General features: G+C 44.2%; 1 protein-coding gene across 5 annotated transcripts in view; it reads left to right on the plus strand.

Moving 5' to 3' along the window:
- The window catches only part of LOC137431519 (arf-GAP with GTPase, ANK repeat and PH domain-containing protein 1), a 709,868-nt gene that overhangs the window by 447,347 nt on the left and 244,528 nt on the right, over positions 1 to 17,993 (plus strand). For 4 of the 5 annotated variants that reach the window (XM_068122904.2, XM_068122907.2, XM_068122903.2 and 1 more), the window contains one exon: positions 15,410 to 15,495. The exons of the other annotated variant lie outside the window; for it this stretch is intronic. In XM_068122904.2, the coding sequence (XP_067979005.1) occupies positions 15,410 to 15,495 (86 nt within the window). The remainder of the gene's footprint in view (positions 1 to 15,409; positions 15,496 to 17,993) is intronic. 5 annotated transcript variants of the gene reach the window in all.

A 17,993-nucleotide genomic window follows, 5' to 3' on the forward strand; every position in this document is an offset into this window, starting at 1 on the left:
TGCGTACGGTGGACACAGGAGCATCAAGGTCTCTGGAGATGGACGTTTGTAGCCTTGAGATTGTCCATGCCTGGCTACAATCTTGTGTCTGACCTCCTCAGACAATTCTCTTGTTTTCTTTCTTTTCTCCATGCTCATTGCGATACACACAGTGACACAAAACATCAGAATGGCTCCTTTTATCCATTCAAACTGGTTGAATGAGTTTTTATATTGCAGGCACCTGCAACTCACCATAGGTGAGTTCAGTTCCAAAGTAAAGGAGAATCACCTGCTTGAAATGTAATTGTTTCTAACAACTTTAAAAAGGTGCCAATAATATTGTCTGGGTCATTTTAAGAATTCTGTGTGGAATAAGTGGAGATTTAGTAATTTTGTCAGTGTTTTTGTTTTGTTCCACTGCAAACCAAAGAAATACATATGTGAATACCAAAAGACTTTTTAATTTCAACAATTTTCTGGAAGAAATGGTGCATTATTTTAAAAAAAGTGCTTGGGTGCCAATATTTTTGGCCACGACTGTATGTGTATTCACTTCGTAGAATATGACCGTTTCACATAAAAAGGTAATCATGGAAATATTAAACATTAGCTAATGCAAGTATTTCTTATACATGAGCTTGGGAATAAGGGTTGATATATTGCACAATTTAAACATGAACCGGCACTACTAATTGTGATAGTACTTCACATAATACACAATTGTGCATTACTTCCCAATCTTGCTTATTTGAGCCCATGCAGCAATGAAGAGTGCAAGTTATTGCTCTTATTGCTCTAAAAGTTATTGTTAAGTTAAGTTATTAAGTTAAGTTAAGTTGTTAAGTTAAGTTAGTTAAGTTATTGCTCTAAAATCAATGATAAAGGTTAAAATTATGCCTGTTATCACTGCTATTTTTCCCTTGCCATCCCTGCATATGGAGTACTATTGTATTCCATGATATGTTCTCTCAAAATCATTTTCCAGAAGGGGAGGTTAACAAAATTGGCAGAAGTTAAAATCCTGGGTGAATGAAGCCTTCCAGGTTGGAGTAGAGTGCTAAAGGTAAGATTTCAAAAATATCGAGAACTGCCAAGCAGTGATGATTCCAGGCAAAATAGCCGCCATACCACGTGACTGATGTCATCATTTTCAAGAAATTATTTTCATGGGTGGTCGATCATATCTGTAAATTTTGGTTTGAATCATTTACGTGGTTCTGGCGATATAGATTTTCCATTTTTTCCCTTAATCCAAGATGGCTGCCATACCATGTGACTGATGTCATACAACAACAACAACAACAACAACAACATGCATTTTAAGGCCATTTTCCCTGCTAGAGCGGGGGTTAGCCTTGCGGTCCCCATGACAATCTTCTCCATTTTGCCCTATTTTCTGCATCTCTCCTTGTTAACCCCCTTGCCCGCATTTCTTCTTCCACCATCGTTCGCCAAGTCTTTCTCGGTCTTCCCCGTCCTCTACTTCCTTCTACATTAATTTCCATCACTCTTCTCAACCAGTCACTTTCATCCTTCCTCAACACATGACCAAACCATCTCAACCTGTTCCTCTTCACAGCATCAATCACAGGCAATATTCCCATCATCTTTCGCAATTCATCATTTGTCTTCCTCTCTCTCAACGATACTCCGCACATCCATCGAACCATTCGCATTTCCACCCTTTCCAGCCTTCGCTGATGCTCTACGTTCATTACCCATGTCTCGCTCCCATAAATCATAACACTTCTCACACATGCAGCATACACCTTTCCCTTCAGCTTCAGCGACACTCTCCTCCTCATCAGCACACCACTCAGTTCCCGAAACTTCTTCCATGCACATCTCACTCGAGCAACCGTTGCCGAGTCTGATCCACCTTCTCCATTCAGCATGTCTCCGAGGTAGCAAAATGTTTTCACACCTTCCAGCTTCATGCCGTCTCCAAGATCCAACTCAACATTTCCTCCATCTGCAGCTCCCTCTGTGCACACCTTACATTTGAATGTAGCTGCCACACTGGTAAATGACCCTCTCAGACCACTACATTTTTGATGAACCCACTCAGCGCACATTGTACATTGAATGGAGTTCAGTCCGACACCCTTCCTGCACACAGCACACGGCCACTTCCCAGTTCTTTCCACCTCACCACATGCTTTACCACTTGCCATCACCTTCGTCTTTCCGATATTCACCTTCAGACCTTTTGTCTCCATACATTCCTTCCACTTGTTAATCTTTTCCTTCAGTCCATCCATACTTTCCGCAATCAACACCAGATCATCTGCATACAACAACTCCCACGGTAAACCTTCCTTTACGTTCTGAGCCAGCACCTCCATCACAGCTACAAATAGTAGTGGACTTAGTACCGACCCCTGATGTACTCCCACCTTCACCTCAAACTCACCACTGTTCCCATCCTTCGTCCTTACAGCTGTGCGCGCTCTTTTGTACATTGCCATCACTACTCTGATCAACCATTCCTCCACTCCTAACTTCCTCAATGCCCATGTCAATACTTTGCGTGGAACCCTATCGAATGCTTTCTCCAGATCAACAAACCCAAAAAACAACTTCTTCCTCTTCTCCATGTACTTCTCCTGCAACTGCCTCACAATGAAAAGCGCATCTGTCGTTCCTCTTCCTGGCATAAATCCAAACTGCATTTCGTCGATCTTCACTTTCTTCCTTATCCTCCTCTCCAACACCCTTTCCAATACCTTCATTCCATGCTCCAATAACTTTATCGCTCGGTACGAGCCACACTCCAGAGGGTCACCTTTCCCCTTGTATAGAGGGACGAGGGTACTCAGTTCCCAATCCACTGGAATGCGGCCTTCTTTCACCACCAGATTACAGATCTCTGTCATTCTCTTCACACCCCAACTTCCTGCTGCCTTCAACATATCTCCCACAACTCCCGTCGGCCCTCCCGTTTTTCCACTCTTCAGTGCTTTTATCGCTTCCTCAACTTCCTTCTCAGTTATCTTCTCTGCCGGTCCTAAAACTGGGTTACTCTCTATGTTGCCATCCCATTCATTCTCTGTATTCAACAGCATTTCCATATATCTTTTCCATCTTCCTTTAATTCCATCTGGGTCGACAACGATTTGTCCCACTTCATCCTTCAAGCAACTCACCCCCATCACATCACACCTCTCTTTCGCTATGTGCTTTGCAATCCTGAATACTGCTTTCTGACCCTCTTCCGAATCCAAGCGTTCTCCGAACATTTTCCTACGTGCCTCCTGCGCCTTTGCTACCCCTTTCTTTGCAGCCTTCCTGGCTGCCTTATAACTTTCATGCTCTGCTGTTTCTGCTCCCGTACCCTTCGCCTTCTGCCACTCCTTGAACTTCTTCCTCTTCTCGGCAATCCTCTTTCCAACTTCATCATCCCACCACCATGTTTCCGAGTGCCTCGGTGGTCCTTTTGTTCATCCACATACCTCACCAATGGCTCCCAACAGACTATCTTTCATTGACATCCAACTACTTTCAAGCTCAACCACATCATCCTCGACCCGACTCAGCCTCTCTTTTAATGCCTCCCTTACTGTCACCTCTTTCAACCTCCACACCTTCATTCTCGGTTGGTGCTTCACCCGCCGAGCTCTCCTCGCACCTTTCACCCTTATGTCGCAGACAACCAAGTGGTGCTGTGAAACAGCCTCCTCCCCCCGGATCACCTTTGTGTCCCGGAGGTGCCCCCTATCTCGCCTACGCACCATCAGGTAGTCAACAGTTGTCGTCGACCCACCTGACGTGTATGTAACAAGCTTATTATCCCCTTTCTGGAACTGAGTATTACAAATCAACAAATCAGCTCCATCAGCAAACTCCAAAACCCTTTCACCTTCTCCATTTCTCATACCATATCCGTAACCCCCATGAACTCCCTCAAAACCGTCCATACTCCTTCCCACATGTCCATTTTGGTCTCCTCCTACCACAACAACTTCCTCATCTTTCACGTTTTCCATCAGCTTCTCTATCGCACACCAGAACTTGTCTTTCACTTCATCGCTCCGACCAACCTGCGGAGCATATCCCGAGATGATGTTCACCAAGAGCTTTCCAATCATCATTTTCACCATCATCAACCTATCACTCACTCTGGTCACACTCACCACACTGTCTACAAACTCCTCAGAAAACAGGACACCAACACCATTCACGCCCTCCAGGCACCCTTGCCACACAAACTTGTATTTCTGTCCCTGCTTACCCTTCACCATTCTCACACCACTTCCCTTCCATCTCGTCTCTTGCACACAACATATGTCCACTCTTCTTCTGACCAATACTTCCACCACTTCTCCTGATCTCCCTGTCATTGTCCCTACATTCCATGTCCCAAACCTCAGAAACCGATCTCCACTTCGGGCTGCACCCTGCCCATATGTAGTTGTAATTGTCATGGTTCTCTTTTTGAGGCAATGTTTTTATGGCCGGATGCCCTTCCTGACGCCAACCCTCTTAGTCGCCTCTTACGACACGCAGGGATACGGTGTACCTATTTTAACCAGGGTACACACCGTACACACCGGTCCAAGTCAATTCATGTAAAACTAAAAGCACGAGGATGGCCGAGTCGTCCTCCCAAATACATTACACATACAAGCTCCTCCACAAGCTTGAGATCACCATTGATAACAAAGAAAAGGTTCGTTTACATTGCACGTAAAGTAGCTAAGATGGCCAGGCGTACAGAATGTAAACGCAACACTTTCGAAGGTGATGAGGCACGAAAGAAAATGCTTGATGCTTGATGAAATGAAAATGAAAATGCTTGATGAAAATGCTTGGTGCACGAAAAAAAACGATCAATAAACTATATTCCCAATTTTTTTATATAATTTTGCACACAATGCTGTATTATTTATTACCATTCTTAGATACTGGCCCCTGAGACCTACTCTTTTACAAAAAGATGCCAAGCACCAGGCACTTTCCTTTTACATAGATGGAGGAAGGACTACAATCCAGACCTCCGTTTTGTCTGCAGGGACGGTAATGGACACCCTCTTCACGCAACTCGTAAGATCCTTCCACACTTTCCACACAGACAACATTGACCAGCATTAATCCACATTGTAATGGAGGTTCCCATGATTACATCCAAACCTAAGGCCCGCTGGAATTTTCGGAAAGCCAACTGGAAGAGTTTCACAACAGAAGTCGAGGAGCAGATCACCAGCTTCAACCCTGTCCTGAAGAGCTAGGGCAGCTTCTGCAAGATTCTGAAAGATGCAGCCAAAAACAACATCCCATGTGATTCTCACATGCTATACACCTAGTTGGTTGCCAGGAACTGACCCACTCCAACAGTATGAAGCTTCTGGGGATCCAGATGTTGCATCTGAGCTCTTGGAATCTCTGTCCATGACCAGACAACAAAGATGGCAGGAGACTGTTGAGGAGCTTGATTTCACTCATTCAAATACAAATGCATGGACCTTACTATTCTAAGGAATCATGGCACTGCCTCACATGCTCAGCATCAACCTCCCAAAGTATTGGCTAATGCTGTTGCTTCTCGGCTGCTCCTCAACTCTAAAAGTTGCTTCAACTAAGGAGGCTCGCTGGGAAGTCTGTAAAGAACTCTCCAAGACAATTTCATCCTCTCGTACATCACCGTTCCCCTCCCCCCCCCCCCCCTTCACCATTGCTGACAATGGCATTGGCCTTTACTGCCCCAAAGCAAAGAAAGCAGTCTGAATTATTCATGGCATCCATCCTTTTCATCGTTTCAAACGATGGCATCCATTGTTTAAAAAAAAAAAAACATTGCCCCAAAAAGAGAACCATGACAATTACAACTACATATGGGCAGGGTACAGCCCGAAGTGGAGATCGGTTTCTGAGGTTTGGGACATGGAATGTAGGGACAATGACAGGGAGATCAGGAGAAGTGGTGGAAGTATTGATTGGTCAGAAGAAGAGTAGACATATGTTGTGTGCAAGAGACGAGATGGAAGGGAAGTGGTGTGAGAATGGTGAAGGGTAGGCAGGGACAGAAATACAAGTTTGTGTGGCAAGGGTGCCCGGAGGGCGTGAATGGTGTTGGTGTCCTGTTTTCTGAGGAGTTTGTAGACAGTGTGGTGAGCGTGACTAGAGTGAGTGATAGGTTGATGATGGTGAAAATGATGATTGGAAAGCTCTTGGTGAACGTCATCTCGGGATATGCTCCGCAGGTTGGTCGAAGGGATGAAGAGAAGGACAAGTTCTGGTGTGCAATAGAGAAGCTGATTGAAAATGTGAAAGATGAGGAAGTTGTTGTGGTAGGAGGAGACCTAAATGGACATGTGGGAAGGAGTATGGATGGTTTTGACGGAGTTCATGGGGGTTACGGATATGGTGTGAGAAATGGAGAAGGTGAAAGGATTTTGGAGTTTGCTGATGGAGCTGATTTGTTGATTTGTAATACTCAGTTCCAGAAAGAGGATAATAAGCTTGTTACATACACGTCAGGTGGGTCGATGACAACCGTTGACTACCTGATGGTGCGTAGGCGAGATAGGGGGCACCTCTGGGACACAAAGGTGATCCCGGGGGAGGAGGCTGTTTCACAGCACCACTTGGTTGTCTGCGACATAAGGGTGAAAGGTGCGAGGAGAGCTCGGCGGGTGAAGTACCAACCGAGAATGAAGGTGTGGAGGTTGAAAGAGGTGACAGTAAGGGAGGCATTAAAAGAGAGGCTGAGTAGGGTCGAGGATGATGTGGTTGAGCTTGAAAGTGGTTGGATGTCAATGAAAGCTCGTCTGTTGGTAGCCGTTGGTGAGGTATGTGGATGGACAAAAGGACCACCGAGGCACTCGGAAACATGGTGGTGGGATGATGAAGTTGGAAAGAGGATTGCCGAGAAGAGGAAGAAGTTCAAGGAGTGGCAGAAGGCGAAGGGTACGGGAGCAGAAACAGCAGAGCATGAAAGTTATAAGGCAGCCAGGAAGGCTGCAAAGAAAGAGGTAGCAAAGGCGCAGGAGGCATGTAGGAAAATGTTCGGAGAACGCTTGGATTCGGAAGAGGGTCAGAAAGCAGTATTCAGGATTGCAAAGCAGATAGCGAAAGAGAGGTGTGATGTGATGGGGGTGAGTTGCTTGAAGGATTAAGTGGGACAAATCGTTGTCGACCCAGATGGAATTAAAGGAAGATGGAAAAGATATATGGAAATGCTGTTGAATACAGAGAATGAATGGGATGGCAACATAGAGAGTAACCCAGTTTTAGGACCGGCAGAGAAGATAACTGAGAAGGAAGTTGAGGAAGCGATAAAAGCAATGAAGGGTAGAAAAGCGGGAGGGCTGACGGGAGTTGTGGGAGATATGTTGAAGGCAGCAGGGAGTTGGGGTGTGAAGAGAATGACAGAGATCTGTAATCTGGTGGTGAAAGAAGGCCGCATTCCAGTGGATTGGGAACTGAGTACCCTCGTCCCTCTATACAAGGGGAAAGGTGACCCTCTGGAGTGTGGCTCGTACCGAGCGATAAAGTTATTGGAGCATGGAATGAAGGTATTGGAAAGGGTGTTGGAGAGGAGGATAAGGAAGAAAGTGAAGATCGACGAAATGCAGTTTTGATTCATGCCAGGAAGAGGAACGACAGACGTGCTTTTCATTGTGAGGCAGTTGCAGGAGAAGTCCATGGAGAAGAAGAAGAAGGTGTTTCTTGGGTTTGTTGATCTGGAGAAAGCATTCGATCGGGTTCCATGCAAAGTATTGACATGGGCATTGAGGAAGTTAGGAGTGGAGGAATGGTTGATCAGAGTAGTGATGGCAATGTACAAAAGAGCGCACGCAGCTGTAAGGACGAAGCACGGGAACAGTGGTGAGTTTGAGGTGAAGGTGGGAGTGCATCAGGGGTTGGTACTAAGTCCACTACTATTTGTAGCTGTGATGGAGGTGCTGGCTCAGAACGTAAAGGAGGGTTTACCGTGGGAGTTGTTGTATGCAGGTGATCTGGTGTTGATTGCGGAAAGTATGGATGGACTGAAGGAAAAGATGAACACGTGGAAGGAATGTATGGAGACAAAAGGTCTGAAGGTGAATATCGGAAAGACGTAGGTGATGGCAAGTGGTAAAGCATGTGGTGAGGTGGAAAGAACTGGGAAGTGGCCCTGTGCTGTGTGTAGGAAGGGTGTCGGAGTGAACTCCATTCAGTGTACAATGTGCGCTGAGTGGGTTCATCAAAAATGTAGTGGTCTGAGAGGGTCATTAACCAGTGTGGCAGCTACATTCAAATGTAAGGTGTGCACAGAGGGAGCTGCAGATGGAGGAAATGTTGAGTTGGATCTTGGAGACGGCGTGAGGCTGGAAGGTGTGAAAACATTTTGCTACCTCGGAGACATGCTGAATGGAGAAGGTGGATCAGACTCGGCAACAGTTGCTCGAGTGAGATGTGCATGGAAGAAGTTTCGGGAATTGAGTGGCGTGCTGATGATGAGGGGAGTGTCATTGAAGCTGAAGGGAAAGGTGTAGGCTGCATGTGTGAGAAGTGTTATGATTTATGGGAGCGAGACATGGGTAATGAACGTAGAGCAGCAACGAAGGTTGGAAAGGGTGGAAATGCGAATGGTTCGACGGATGTGCGGAGTATCGTTGAGAGAGAGGGAGACAAATGATGAATTGCGAAAGATGATGGGAATAGAGCCTGTGATTGATGCTGTGAAGAGGAACAGGTTGAGATGGTTTGGTCATGTGTTGAGGAAGGATGAAAGTGACTGGTTGAGAAGAGTGATGGAAATGAATATAGAAGGAAGTAGAAGACGGGGAAGACCGAGAAAGACTTGGCTAAAGATGGTGGAAGAAGAAATGTGGGCAAGGGGGTTAACAAGGAGAGATGCAGAAAATAGGGCAAAATGGAGAAGATTGTCATGGGGACCGCAAGGCTAACCCCCACTCTAGCAGGGAAAATGGCCTTTAAAATGCATGTATGTATCCATCCTGAATTATTGGAAAACTTAGGCCTTCACGGACGATATTGGTTTGGTTGGCTTCACTTTTCACTAACATCCATCGAAATGGAGTCATGCCATCAATCTGGAGAGAGGCTGACATCATTGCTATCCTTAAACCATGAAAACATACTGCTGACCTATCTAGTTATTGGCCCATATCTCTGCAATGTACGACATACAAGTTGTTTGAGTGTATCCTTCTGGACCAGGCTTGCTCCACTGGTCGAGCCCAACCTTCCCAAGGAGCAACCTGGCTTCTGACCTGGTAGGAGCTATGTTGATCAAGTACTTGTACTTACCACCCACATTAAGGCTGGCTACCAACGTGCTTTAAAGCTAGGTGTTCCACTAATTGACCTTTCATCAGCATATGATACGGTATGTTGACATGGTCTTCTACTGAAAGCTGCCAGACTTTTTCAGTGCCAATCCACAACGTATGTCCTTTCTTCTATGCGTAGCAATCGAAGATATAGGGTTTCACTCAGAGAGCAATTAAGTTTCATAAGGACCCTGAATGATGGTCTACCTCAAGGCTCTGTTTCAGCTCCAATCCTTTTCAACATATTGTCGCGTTCCTTGGGATTAAAATCCTCCAAGGAAAAGGATAGCCAAACGAGCTTAACACTCCGAGGCGTTCAATCCAAATATGATGGAGTTAAAATGCGTGAGGGGTGGGGGGGGGGGGGGGGGGGAGGGAACAAAGCTCTTACCTTCACGGATCCCAATGGATGTCTTCGAACCTGGTAACAATTCAAACCGACAAGCAATTCAATTGTACAATAAAAATGTTAAATAAAAATAAATGCAGGAAACAAGAAAATGTACGATAAAACTAATATCCTAAATGGAGCGCTCCCACACGGACCCATATACATACAAGGGGAAAAATAAATGTGAAAATAAGCGTGTTACTTAACTCTGAGCATCTCCTGAACCCCTTGAACCCCGTCGGGAATTGTCACAGCCGCCGCTTCCTTGTGTGGGAACAACACACTGGTTGGCGCAAAGTCCGTGCGCGGAACAGGCTCCTCGTGCTCCATTCAGTCACTCCAGCCACGCTCGTCCTCGTCTCTGCTCCACACAGCACCGCTGCCTCTCCGGTTCACGAGGCACGGCCCTCAGTTGCCACGAAGCTGCGGCCAAGCGCACCAGAGTCCACGAGCTGCGACCACCCCCTCCTCATGATTGTTAAAACCTCCAATGTCCCTGGCGCAAGAGCGCTATAAACTGTGACTGTTCCCTTTTGATGTCCTTGGAGCAAGAAGAAGTAATTATCGACCGTTCGCTATGGAGGCCAGCCCGGAGAGACAGAGAGACAAAATGTCAGGACACGACCGTTCGCCACCAAAGCCAGGAGCCAAAGAGAAGAGAGAGGCAGAAAATGTCGGAACAGTCTTTTGTTCTCTAGGCTCTTACGTCACCCGACGATGTCCGCTCGCGGTCCAATCAATGGCCACCACCACATCACTAAATTGCCGTCCTGACCAATCGTTCTTCGGAGCGTGGCCTCATCGCCACTTGCCGGCCTTTTTGATGGCTCGGCTGGCAGAACCCGTGGTAGTTTTCAATGTCCTGCTTCTGGTTGTTTTATTTAGTGTTATTAATGATGCATGCCAATTGTCTGGCTATGTGTGTGTGCTGCATTGTCATAAGGAAGAGGGGAAATAACAGAGGCAATTACATACAGGGGATTTACCATTAATCTATAACTAATTAACATAACCCCACCCCTCGTCATGGGAACAAAGATACACTCTTTCACAACATATGGTCTAACGGATCCCTACTTATGGTACATGGAGTTTCTTCTTCATCGCGACATTCGGAGCATGGTAATCTATACACTTCTACCTGGACTAAGGTATTTCATGGTCTACCCCCCACAAATGTAACAATATATATGATTGACATGCCTTTTACCATCTTCAGAAAGTTTGCCGATGCAGATGATCTTGGTTTTGCTCCCCAAGCAATTAACCTTGAATATCTCAGCAGTACCCTGTCCCAGCACTTAAAGGTAATGGTGCAATTCTTAATCTACTGGTGCCTCCAGCCAAACCCAACTAAGACTACAGTTACCACTTTACCACCACAGTTCCAATCCTTGAAAACCTGCAGAATCTTCCAAATATGTGACTCAACTACAGTTACCACTGCAGTTACCACCCAAACCCAATGAAGACTACAGACTGGCAAACTCCAGGTTTCCTTTTGCGGCAAACCAGTCAATAACGAACCGTTTCCCAAGTCACACTTGATTGCAGCCTCCAGTTCCACGAACACCTAAGACGGGTCACAGAAAAGATCAAGACCAGAGTAAACATTTTCCGAAAACTAGCGGGCACCAGCTGGGGATCAAGTACACAAACTCTTCGCACTGATAGCCTTACTCTTGTGTACTCTTCAGCGGAATACGGTTCTCGTGTTTGGGCAGAGACCAGCCAAACAAAGCACTTGGACATTGTCCTGAAACCACCGATTGGGATAATCAGCGGTACACTGAAATCAACACCTGTGCAGTGGCTCCAGTCCTGTCTAACATCCCATCCCCTGATGTGTGTCAGAAGGCAAGAATGCTGAGAGAGTTTGACAGCACTAAATCCAATCCAGAGCTTCCAATCCTTGAAAACCTGCAGAATCTTACAAATATGTGACTCAAGTCAAACAAACCTTTCAGGGGCTCTGCAAATGTTTTGAGTGATGTGGGGTTTAACACAAAGAACAAGTTGTGCAATCCTTGGACAGACAACAACATTGCTAACAAAGAATTGGTGAGTGATCCGACAGAAGAGCCTCCAGGTTTCGACCTTCCCAGGAAACAGTAATCTGTGTCCAACAGGATCCATACTCTCTATGCTAGGACATCACATCAACTCCACAAATGCAATTTCAAGACATTCCACCTGACTTTCAAAGACCGTGGTCACACAGATCAGACTATTCATCACATTGTGAATGAGTGTCACCTATGGAAGTTTGATGAAGGATTTAAAGCAATCCACTTGACAACAGACAGTTCCGTGAATTGGCTGTCCAATTTAGACTTGGATCTGTGAGCTGCAATTTGTCATATGCAAGGAAAAAAAAGAAAACAAACATTACACACAATGGGATATTTGAGGTACAAGTACACACGAATTACAGTAAATATGAGGATAACTATGATAGTGTGAAGGTGGCGCCAACACTTTGTCCTATGCGCAGTTAATGTTAGAGCTCAATATTCTTGGAAACATTCGTGTTACCGCTCCAGGCCCAGTGTTACCACTGTGCCCAGTGTTCCAGATAAACCCAGTGTTACCGCTCCAGGCTTGGCACTAAGATCTTAAATACCATTGAGGAAGTGAACATCTGTGACATATTGCATGCACCATCTTCTTAAAACGATTCTGGCCACACATTAAAATACAGAAAAATCTATTGTATAGAAACAGCTCTCAAAATGTCCTGTATATTGACCCATCAACCTTGGTTAGGGAGAATTTCAATAATAATAATAAACTAATGATAGCTTGATATTAGGCCGAGAAAAATATATTTCCGGTCTCTGGTCAGCGCGCGCATCGATTTTGACCCTGCACATCAGCAATTTTTTTTTTTTTTAAATTTCCAATGGTACCAACAACCGCGCGCCTGTTGTTGCCGGGCCGGCGCGCTATCTCGGGAAATACGGGTCTGTGAGGTTCTCCATTGGTATCGACGTTCGCGCACGGTTCTCCCTTACTAAACTACATTTAGTTTGTCCAAATCCAACTAGCCCTTCCAAAGATATGAGTAGTGGTGTGTGCCGTGCTGTCATGAATCCAATCGGCTGGATATTGTCATTTGTTGAAACGAAGACGTTCTTTGTTGGGTTCGTGTGAAGCAACCAGAAGGCCAAGAGAGCTGCGGGTGGTCTCGTTAGTTAGGCCTGGATCGTATCTCGGTTGTCATGAAGTTGTAAGTGTCTGTGATAATCTGGTGGAATGGGAGAAGAGATCGTGGGAGACCATCGGCCTGTTAGACCACTTGCGCATGCGCAGTGTTGATGCGATTGACGCATTGGAATGTTTGATGGTACGGCGAGGCGATCTCGAGAACGAAATGGCAGTCTATAATATGCTTGAAGAACTTAATGATTTTCAGAATAAATACATTTTAAAATAACTTAAGCTTGTGTTCATCATTTACAAAAAAAAAGGCCTACAAGCCCCATTGGCTGTCTTTAATTTCTCTCTGGACGGCGCCACGGCAGATGAAGAGGACCGCAAGGCATGAGGACACAAAAAACACCTCTATATGTGCAATCCATGCTTTTCAAAAAAAAAAACCAAGAAAAAAGAAAACCGCACCTCCTACATCAATTCTGGAACCTTGGTCTGACCAGAGACCAGCAATATATTTTTTTCGGCCTTAATGTTATTACAAAACAATATTAATGCTAACAATATTAATGCCCCCGTCCCCAAGAGATTTTTCTTCCTTGGAGAAGCACCGTGTTAACATGTATAACTAGCTTATCATGGTGTTACGTGGTGCACTCCTCCAGGAAGTAAAAACAAATATATTGTAAAGCACCAACACTTATGATTACCTTTTTTTAAACAGTCACTACTGCTGGTTAATACTAAACTGAGGGAGGAAACCTGACGTTCTTGAGGCCATATATGCTTATTGCGCCCTATACAGATTAACAGACCTGAGCCTAGATCTACTGTAATCTATATACCCCAGAGAAGATAATATGATCGTCAATGCCGCTCTTATAGGGAGTGGGTGTCCTAGTTGATGATACATTGATATTCGCAAAACTAAACTTATTGGCTGACACGATTTCAAATATGCAATCATTGTCATGGCAAAATGGTGAGGTGTGCACTTGAATGTCAATGTAATATCTTTGGATTCTTATGTCCTAAAATCTCCTCTTTTATCGTTTTGTTTTTCTTAATTAAATCTTACTTTTCCTACCTCTTCATTCTTTCTTAACTTCTTTGAAAATTTGATTGATTTTCATTTTTAATCAGCTATTTAAAAGGCATTTATCCATTGTGGTCATTGCTCTTTATCTGTTTGGTATGACGATACAATTTGTTACCCTGAGTATAAAAGCCATTTTGTACCCAAAATGCCATTCAATGCACTTGGACAGTAATGGTAATCACTGTCTGTATTAATTGAGCTTCATTGTATATTTGAATCAGGATCCCAACCTAATGGAGTGATGTAAAAATAATTGTGGAAAAAAACTTTGGTGATGTCTGCTAAACTAGTTTCCTGTAACTTTTAACAACAAAGCTATGCTTCTAATACAATTGATGAACTCTGATTTTTTTTGTGCATGCTTCTCTGAACATCACTGGAAACTTGCACAAAGTATATTTTAAAATCTGTCCGCAATTTACTTGCTTTCAATCATCACTTGCAAAATCGAAGATTTTTCAAGTACAGTATATTGGATGGTCTTGTGCATTATTCTGTCGTTTTTTTTTTGTTTTGCTTTTGTATACAAGATCGAGGATCGTGTAAGGGCTACCATTAATGACTGAAACAGACACATAAAACATATAATAAAGGGAGCGGGACACAAGATGGGGAGAGAGAGGGAAGCACACAAGTACAACAGTAGAGAACAGGGACATCGGGATATCTGTAGAGGGGGAGGGGGGGGGGGGCATGGGGGCATGGGAAGGGGGAGGTGGTGGGAGAGGTATAAAACAAATGGACACTGCTCGGACTTCCAGGAAAGATGTCGGTTTTTCATAAAAGTGGATCTGGGGTGATCTGTTTGTCTGTTTGTCTGTTTGTCTGTTTGTCTGTCTGTTTGTTTGTTTGTCTGTTTGTCTGTCTGTCTGTCAATTGCCTACAAGTTACAATTGTAAACCGATCTTCACGAACGTCCACCAGATGGTAGAGTTGCTCATAAGGAAGAAGCCAATTGATTTTGAGGTCAAAAGTCATCTTGAGGTCGAATTTCTAAAATTGTCAATTTTCATCCGATTGACTTGAAAATTGAACAGCATTTGCATATTGTCACTAAATTGGGAAACCAGCTATTTTTGTGGTCAAAAGGTCAAAGGTTAACTGAAGGTCAAACTTTCAAAATCATCAATTTTCATCTGAAAAATTGCCACTTTTCATCCAATTAACTTGAGAATTAAACAGCAATTACATAGTGCATCATTGAATTGGGAACCCAAGTATTTTTGGGGTCAAAAGGGTCAAAGTTCAACTCAGTCAAACGTCTAATATCAATTTTCATCGGAAAAATCATCAATTTTAATCTGATTAATATGAGCTTTGATTAAGATCGTCAATTTTAATCGTAAAGAAATGGACAATTTGATGTATCCATGGCGGTTTTTTTGGGGGGGGGCAAGGGGTGAATTTTGGAAGTATCATGCCCCGCATGATGTCTTTTTGTTTTAGTTATTTATTGGCCTTCAATGTCCAAAATGAAATTTCTTAAATTTTTTTTACTATCTGCAGGTGGCAGGTTCAAGAAAGAGATAGCTGTGGATGGCCTGAGTTACTTGCTTCTTATTCGTGATGAAGGTGGTCCTCCAGAATCTCAGGCAAGTGTTTGAAACTTGAAATACATCTTTTTCACTTTGCCTTTAGATGGGAAAGGAGTGTTTTCAATCCCCTATTGAGAACTCGTTTTTTTTTTGGTTGGGGAGGTTGGGTTCGTTTCTTTTATTTTTTTAATTGGCAGATCAAGGACCCTTTTTATGCTTGAACATGCAAGGAACTTGATGGAGTTCCTTGATTATCTATGAATGAAGGAAAGAAAAATGGGGAAATTATAACCAATTCGACTTGTACTCGACATAGATTTATACGCCGAAATGTACAGCACATAAAGGTAGCTGTGATATTAAATTGACTTTCACAGAAACTTGAATCATTATTTACCTATATCGCACACTTCTAACTTCCCACAAATGTTAAACAAGGAATAGCATCACAAAAGTGAGAATGTGGACTGTTAGATACTGATTTTTATTGAAACTGTTGGAAATAATTTTGGGTTTGAAGGAGGAAGAGGCATTCCCAGCCGACAGCTAATAAATTAATGCTAAAATAATGAAATAAAAAGCAATACTGCAATACATATTGAGTACATACTAATCTTGACACATAATAACAGTCACCATGTTAGGAATGATGCTTACATAATTCTGTTATAAATGATGAAATAAAACAAAACACTAAAGACCATTTGCAATTTTTACAGATTAATTATCATTGCACAATGTAATTAAAAAATGAAAATACAAATATATTGAACAGCATCAACTGGCAGAACGAGTAATTTTTTTTTTTTTTTGTATACTGAATCGAGGCTCGTGAAAGAGCTGACATTTACTTCAAATCAACCAGACAAACAAAATATATAAAAAGAGGGAGCGGAAGACAAGAGAAAGGGAAGCACACAAACACTTGAGAGCACACAACAGCAGGGAGAGGCGTAGGGGGGGGGGGGGGGGGGTGGTGGAAGAAGAAGTATAAAACACAAGACTTCCAGGACAGAAGTTGGTATTTCAACAAAGTGGAATTGGGGTGAAATTAGCGGGGATAGAAAAGATCAAGGTTTTGGATGGGGGAAGATAAGAGATGGTGGTGAACAGCTGTTTTAAAGACCTGTAGGGTGGAGTGGGATTGAAGAGAGTGAGGGAGTTTGTTCCAGAGGCGGGAGAAAAGTGGAATGAAGGAGTGAAGGTGAGCAGAGAGTCTTGATTTTGGCAGTTTAACCATGAGAGGGTTGCAGGCAGATCTTGTGCGACCTGTAGGAATATTTGCTGGACAGAGCCCAGAGAGAGCTGGGGGGGCAAGGCCAGAGAGGAGTCGGTAGAAGACGGAAAGACCACCAAACCTGCCTGCGGTGAGTGAGTGAGAGGCCCTTGGAGTTGGCTTCATCGCGGGAGATTCCAATGATTCTGAATGCTTTGGTTTCAACAGCGTGAAGACGAGCTAGGTGTGAGGCAGGAGCACCAGCCCAGAGGGGAGAGCAGTATTCCATTGAGCTGCGGATGAAAGACTTGTATGTGGTGAGGAGCTCAGGTGTGCCAAGGAAGGACTTCGCACGACGGAGGATGCCCAGTCGGCAACTGGCTTTGGAGGCCAGATTTGAAATGTGGTTTTCCCAGGAAAGATCATGGCAGATAGTGAGACCCAAAAGCTTGAGTGACAGAACTTCTTGGAGAGGATTATTCAGAAAGTGGATGGGAGGGTTGTCCAGTCGGTCTTTTCGGAGCGACATCGTAAGAGTGTGAGATTTGTCAGGATTGAAAGACATGTTCCACTGGTATGCCCAGTCTGTGATTTTGTCCAGGTCTGCAGAGAGTCAGGAGGCTGCAGACTACCGATCTGAGGGATGAAGAATGGAGCGACAGAGAGTAGAGTCATCAGCAAAGAGATAGAGAGGATTTTCAAGAGGGTCAGAGAGATCATTGATTAAGACCAGAAAAAGCACAGGGCCCAGAACACTGCCTTGGGGAACTCCAGCCTGAACAGGAAGAGGAGATGAGAGAAACCCATTCAGGGCCACACGTTGACTATGACTAGAGAGGAAGTCCGCCAGCCATGCGTGGAGATTTCCATGGATACCAAAAGAGGAGGGTTTGGTGAGCAGAGCGGGGTGCCAGACCGTATCGAAGGCACGTGATATGTCAAGGGAGACAGGTCTAATTTCCTGTTTGGCATTGAGGACCTCCATCCATTGTTGAGAAAGCAGAAGCAGCATGTCCAGAGTAGAGTGACAAGGTCTGAAACCAAATTGATGATCAGAGATCAAGCCATTGGAGAAGAGGAAAGATTTCATATCTGAAGCAATGATGGATTCCATGACTTTGCTGATAATTGGGAGAAGGCTGATTGGTCTGTAGTTGCTGGGATCTGTTTTTGCACCTTTTTTGTGCAAAGCGGTGATGTTGGCAGATTTCCAAGCAGATGGCAGATGACCTTGAGCAAAAGAGAGGGTGAAGAGAACAGAGAGAGGGAGTGAAAGAGCTGAAGAACAAGATTTTAGGACCTGTGGGCTGATGCCGTCAGGTTCAGTTGCAGAATCAGA

The sequence above is a fragment of the Myxine glutinosa genome, chromosome 7 (genome assembly GCF_964187855.1).
Source record: "Myxine glutinosa chromosome 7, kmMyxGlut1.1, whole genome shotgun sequence".
In the NCBI taxonomy this organism is placed as follows: domain Eukaryota; kingdom Metazoa; phylum Chordata; class Myxini; order Myxiniformes; family Myxinidae; genus Myxine; species Myxine glutinosa.